At 62.9% G+C, this 6,456-nt stretch overlaps 1 protein-coding gene across 1 annotated transcript in view; it reads right to left on the bottom strand.

Annotated features, from left to right (window-relative positions):
- C4H20orf27 (chromosome 4 C20orf27 homolog) overlaps positions 1-5,248 on the bottom strand; it is a 7,105-nt gene extending 1,857 nt beyond the window's left edge. The window contains exons 1-3 of the mRNA XM_033513843.1: positions 5,166-5,248; positions 3,241-3,422; positions 1,597-1,735 (exon numbers count right to left, since the gene is read on the bottom strand). Coding sequence (XP_033369734.1) covers positions 1,597-1,735; positions 3,241-3,422; positions 5,166-5,184 — 340 coding nt within the window. The 5' untranslated portion in view covers positions 5,185-5,248. The remainder of the gene's footprint in view (positions 1-1,596; positions 1,736-3,240; positions 3,423-5,165) is intronic.
- Positions 5,249-6,456: the final 1,208 nt, after the last annotated feature.

The raw sequence follows: 6,456 nt of genomic DNA, 5'->3' as shown, positions 1-6,456 counted from the left end.
CCTTCCTGATCCATCCTGTGCCTTCCTGATCCTTCCTGTGCTTTCCTGATCCTTCCTGATCCTGCCTGTGCCTTCCTATCCTTCCCTGACTGCACCCTCCTTATCCTACCTGCCCTTCCTGAACTTTCTCTGCCCTTCCTGAACTTTCCCTGCCCTTCCCTGCCCTTCGTCCTTCCCATCCTTCCTACCCTGCATGAATATTCCCTGACTGTCCTCTCCCTGCCCTGCTGTCCCCTCGCTGTGCTGACTGTCCCCTCCCTGCCCTGCTGTCCCCTCCCTGTGCTGACTGTCCCCTCCCTGCCCTGCTGTCCCCCCCCACCGTCACTCCTGGGAGTTGCCCAGGGCTCCTTTCCCTGGCTCCTGAGGAAATCCCAGCTCCAATCCCGATCCTGTTCCGGATCCCGTTCGTGATCTTGGCCGCAATTCTGGTCCTGTTCCTGATCCCGGCCCTGATCCTGGTTCTACTCCTGATCTTGGCGTTAATCCTGGTCCCAATCCCACCTCCCGGCTCCAATCCCAGTCCTGATCCCGGCTCAAATCCCAGCTCCCGGCTCCCAGCTCCCAGCTCCAGTCCTGGTCCTGATTCCAGCCTTCATCCCAGTCCCAGTTCCAGCTCTGATCCCACCCCCGATCCCGGTCCCAATCCCGGTCCCAATCCTGGCTCCCGGCTCCAATCCCAGTCCCAATCCTAGTCCTGAATCCTGCCTTTATCCCAGTCCCCATCCCGGCTCCCGGCTCCAATCCCAGTCCCGATCCCAGCTCCAATCCCAGCCCTGATCCCGGCTCCAGTCCCAGCTCTGATCCTGGCTCCAATCCCAGTCCCGATCCCGGTCCCGATCCTGGCTCCCGACTCCAATCCCAGCTCTGATCCCGGCTCCAATCCCAGTCCCGATCCCGGCTCCTGTCCCAGCTCTGATCCCGGCTCCAATCCCAGTCCCGATCCCGGCTCCAATCCCAGTCCCGATCCCGGCTCCAGTCCCAGCTCTGATCCCGGCTCCAGTCCCAGCTCTGATCCCGGCTCCAATCCCAGTCCCGATCCCTGCTCCAATCCCAGCCCTGATCCCGGCTCCAATCCCAGTCCCGATCCCGGCTCCAATCCCAGTCCCGATCCCCATCCCGGTCCCCCTCCCGCCCCGATCCCGATCCCAGCCCCGGTTGGGAATCTCCAAACAAACCTTTTTTTTTGGGATTGGAGCCAGCGGCGGGTGGGACAAACCCGGTCCCCGCCCTGTGACACCGAGGGCCCCGAGGGGACAGGGACGTGGGAAACAGCATCCATTGGCCGTGGGACAACTGGGATGGGAGCGAGGTGGCCCCGGGGACCTGCGGTGACCTCGGAGCGGAACCCGTGTCCCCAAAATCCTGCCACGAGCCCAGGGTGACGCTCCGCTGTCCCCCGGCACCGCCCCGCTCCCGGATCCCACGGATGTGGCACCGATTGTCCCCAAAGAGGAGGGTGGCACCTCTCGGAGCAAATCCTGTCCCCTCCCAGTCCCTTGTCGGGGTCTGGAGCCCCCCCTCCGGGAAAGGAGAATCCCAACAACACCAAAATAACGGGATTTGGGGACATTGGGAACACCGGAGGGGACACGGTACCTTCTGGCAGGGAGGTGACGCTGATGACGCGCAGGTTGGGGTTGGGGACAGGGAGGGGACAAATGTCCTTCCCCAGCCTGGGCACGGGGGGCAGCAGGAAGGTGATCTCATACTTGTGGAGGATCTTCAGGAATCCCACCTGGAAAACCGGGATAATGGGGTGGGAAAGGGGGGGAGGGGGGCATTGTCACCCCCCCTCCCCCGCCTTGGGGACAAGGGACACCGAAGAGTCCCCAGGAAGGTGGGGACAGCACCTGGAGAAGAGGAATTGTATCCTAAACATTCCCCCATTAAATCCCGGAGGGATGGGATTTGTGCCCTAAAAAAATCAGGAAAAAAAAATAACTTAGGGAATAATTTAGGGAATAATTCAGGAAATAAATCAGGAAAAGGTAAAAAACACGATGATTTTTCACCCCCCTCCCCCCCAAAAAACCCCCAAAAATATGGAATTTTGGGGTGAAATTTTGGGAATAACGATCCGTGGATGTCACGGGAGCGGGGAGAGGTTTTCCAGCCGTTCCTGGAAAAGGCAGGAGTGCCTCTTCCCATGGAATTTCTCCACTGTCATGACAAAAACCAGAGCCCTCCGGAGCCTTGGAAAAAGCCATTTTGGGAGGGGAGTGAGCTGGGAATGATCCCTGAGGGAGAATCCAGGGTCAGGATCAGGAGGGTGGAATTCCCAAAATCCCCCATGGGCTGGGATCATCCCAAACAGCTGGAAAAGGATCCAGGGAGCTCCTTCCAGAGCCTGAAGAGCTGGAGAGGGACTGGGAACAAGGAATGGGAGGGACAGGAGCCAGGGGATGGTTTCCACTGGGAAAGGGGAGATTGGGCTGGGATCTTGGCAAGGAATTCCTGCCTGGGCTGCAATTCCCAGATTTTGGCTGCCCCTGGATCCCTGGGAATGCCCAAGGAACCGAATGAGCTCCAAGCTCTTCTCCCCTCCCCAGACCATTCCAGGATTTATCCTTTTAAAACCCTGGAAAAACGCTCGGCACTGGGGAAAAAAAACAAAACAAGCCAGGATCTTCTTTTCCCAGGCACATCCCGACCCCACCAGGGACCCCTCCCCATGTCCCCGTGTCCCCGTGGGTGGCACCACCACCCCCTCATCCCTACGGATCACGCGCAGGGCTCCGGTGGGAAAACAACAACAGCCGCCCCCGGAGCGAGCGCCGGATTTGGGATGGAATTCCGGCCTCCCGCGCCCGCCACGAGGCTCTGACTCAGCGCTGGTGGCAGCTGCAGGTGCCACACGTTGGTGGCACCGCGGGTGGCACCTCGTCCCCTCCGCTGGCGTCGCCCCCGGAGCCCTTGGGAGCCACCCACGGGAATGTGGCCGGGATAACTCGGAAAGGGTGGGAATGGCTGTGGTGGGATCCAGAGCGGCCCCAGAGTCCCCAGAATGGGGCAGAGGGGACAGTGCCACGTGCCCCACGTGTCCCCAAAGCCACCCAGATGTGGCGCTGGATTTGGGGGAAGAACGGGACAATCCCGAGTTGGTGCCCTCAGGAGCAGCCTTAGGGATTAACACGGAATTCTGGGGTGGGAACGCCTCAAAATCCGGGAATTTTCGGGAGTTGGGAGCCCTGGAGTGCCCAGGGGAGGGTGACATCCCCCTGATGTCCCCCTGTCCCCAACCTTGACCAGGAAGTGGCCGTCCTTGTCCTGTGTCACCATCACGGCCGAATCGTGCAGCTGCTCCTGGAAGTGGACGTGGCCGTGGGTCCCCTCCTGGGGGTGGTGGCCCTGTGTCCCCTCCTGGGGGTGGCCCTGGGTCCCCTCGGGGGCGAAGCGCACTCCTGTCCCCTTCGCCTTGCTGCCTGCAGGTGACAAAGCCCCGCCCCGGGTCACAGCCGCGTCACCAAGGGAGGTGGCCTCGCCTTGGGGACACGGGCGGAGCGTGGTGGCACCTGGAGGGGCTTCCCTGTCACCCCCTCCCTGTGTCACCAGGGACACAGGGGACATGTGGTGACAGCCAGCTCCTCTCCAAGCAGGGACCGGCCACCAGCTGGTGTCCAGAGGGTCCCCAAGTGTCCCCAGGTGTCCCCAAGGGTCCCCAAACGTCCCCAGGCTCAGCAGGCTCCGCTCCCTCCTTTGATGTCCTTAGGACAAGTGACACAGGGACAGAGAGACAGAGGTGACCACAGCCAACTCCCCTCTGAGCAGGGACCGGCCACCAGCTGATGTCCAGAGGGTCCCCAAGTGTCTCCAAGGGTCCCCAATTGTCCCCAGGCTTGGCAGGCTCTGCTCCCTCCTCGGCCCGAGCGGTGCCACGGGGAAGGTGACACGGGCAAGGTGACACGGCTGTGACAAAGCCAGCAGGACAGCGCCAGGGCCCTGCGGGGGAGGCCACCAGCTTGGGGACAGCGCTGTCCCCACGGAGGCTCAAATCCCGTGGGATTTTCCACGTGCGCCGCTTCCATGGAAAATCCGCCCCTTCCTCCTCCTCCTCCTCCTCCTCCTCCCGCCGAGCCCCGGCCCCGCTCCCAGCTGGCAGCAGATTGTCACCGCCGCCAGCAGCAGATTGTCGCCTCCCTTGTCGCCTGAAGAAAAGGCTCTTTGTGCTGGCAGCGCCGGGAATCCCGGGATTTAATGAGCCGGGATTTAATGAGCCGCGATTTAATGAGCCGCGATTTAAGGTCCCGCCATTGTTCGGCCCCCAAAGCCCCTTCCGCACTCCGGGGTGGGAGGGGGGGGTGACAGCGAGGGGACACGGTGACAGCGAGGGGACACGGTGACAGCGTGGGGACACACGTGGGGACACGCGGGGGACCCTCCTGGGTGGCACCGTGGCGATCCCAAAGGATCTGCGGGGATCCCGGATCCCGATCCCAGCCCGGGAATCCCAAAGCTCGGTAATCCCAAATAAACCGTTGTCACCCTGGTGGCACTTGGGGACAGCATTTGGCCACCCCCTCCCGGGCACGGACCCTCTGGAAAGAGTGGGATTGAAGCAGGAGGAAGGTGGGAATTTTTCCCGGGAAAATTCCCGCCGGGAATAGGCTGTGCCGGGATTGGGGAGTCCCAGCCCGGGGACTTTGGGTGGCTTCGGGAGGGGACAGCAACCAGGGAATCCCAAATCGGGAGTCTGGGATTTGTGGGATCAGGGAATCCCCTGGATCTGGGATTTGTGGGAGCAGGGAATCCCCTGGATCTGGGATTTATGGAATCAGAACCTGCTGGACCCTGGGGGTCACCGCGTCCCCCCCCAGGGGGGGCACAAGGTCCCCTCCAGGATGTCCCCAACCCTTTTCTTTTTTTTCCTGGGAATCTCCTGAGGCTCTCCCGGCCTCATCCCAGCGGGAAGGAGCCGCCCCCAGCCCCATTCCCAAGGAAATTCCCGGAGCGCAAAGGAGCCGGAATCCCCCCAAGGTTCCTCGGGATTCGTCTCAGCCAAATCCCTGGATGGGGCAGAGTGACCCCAAAAACTCCGGGAAACCCCTCAAATCCCTGGATAGGGACAGAGGGAAGCACCAGGGACAGAAGGGACCCTCCCAAAACTCCGGGAAAATCCCAAATCCCTGGATCCGGGCAGGGGACAGGGAAGGGATCTGGGGACTCACCCTTGCCCGCTGTCGCCATCTGTCCCCTGCGCCGTCCGTCCCTGTCGCTGTCCCCAACTTCAGCGGCCGGGGGGCATCGTCCGGGAATTCTGCGGGAATGGGATGGGAATGGGAAGGCGCCAATTCCGTCCCATTGAGGGGACAGCGGTGGCACCTTGGTGGCCCCGTGGTGGCCCCGAGGTGGCCCCGAGGTGGTGGCGATCCTGGCGGGGAGGAGCCTGCGGCAGCGCCAGGGCCTGGAATGGGCATTCCCTCATCCCAAATCTCCGGGAAAAACGGGAATTAGGGAATTCCCTCCCCCGCGCGTGCCTCAGTTTCTTCCCCCCCTTTTTTTTAATCCCCCCAAAAAAACGTCTCCGAGGTTTGGGAATCTTTTCCAGGCTGGAAGCAGCAGCGCAGATCCCAAACTTGGAGCCCTTCCCAAATCGCTTTTTCCCGGGATAACCGGCGCGCGGAGATTCCCACCGCCAGCCGGGAATTCGGGATGCGACATCCCCAAAAATTGCCCTGGATGGAATCGGAGGGTCAAACCTCCTCCTCCTCCCTGGAAGGACCGGACCGGGAATGCCGGCAGGAATTTGGGAAGTGGAAACCCCAAAACGGCCCCGCCAACGAAACGCCGGGAAACCCACGGGAAAAAAAACAACAAAATTTCGGAAAAAACGGGATAAAAGAAAGCCGAGCTGGAAGGGGGGAGCTTCTCCCGAGGGAGGGGGGGAAATCCAGGGATTTGGGGGCGTCTGAAGCCGCACTGGGCGGGGGAGGCGAGAGGCGTCACCGGACCTGGGGATCGGGGTGACAGCAGGAGGGGACCCCAGAAGGGGACACCGCGAGGGGACACCGGGGCCGCGTCTGTCCCCCCGCCCCTTTCCCGAGCGCTCCCAGCCCGGTTTTCTCTCCGCCATCACCCGCGGCCCGGCCGCGCTTCCGCGGGGCTCCCCCGATCCCATCGCGACCCCCCGGGTGTCCCCGATGTCCCCCCTCGATGTCCCCCTCCGGTGTCGCCATGCCCCGCTCACCCCGCCGCTCCCGCTGCCCGCTTCCCGCTGTGGGGACACGCCCCCTCGCTCCTATTGGCTGGCGCGCCCCCACCTCGCGCTGCCATTGGCCGGCGCGCACGCCGGTCACGCCTCCAGGCCACGCCCCAGGCAGTGCCGAACGGCGTTGCTAGGGGGCGGGACTGCTGCTAAGGGGCGGGGCTAAGGGCGGGGCTAAGGGGCGGGGCAGACAATGGGGAAGGGCGAGGGCTGAGAAGCGCCCCCTTGTGGGCGGCGGGGGAGATGCGGGGGCG

This window comes from Parus major, chromosome 4 (assembly GCF_001522545.3).
Source record: "Parus major isolate Abel chromosome 4, Parus_major1.1, whole genome shotgun sequence".
NCBI lineage: Eukaryota > Metazoa > Chordata > Aves > Passeriformes > Paridae > Parus > Parus major.
Note: the sequence above shows the minus strand (reverse complement) of the source record. Positions and strands in the feature narration are given on the sequence as shown.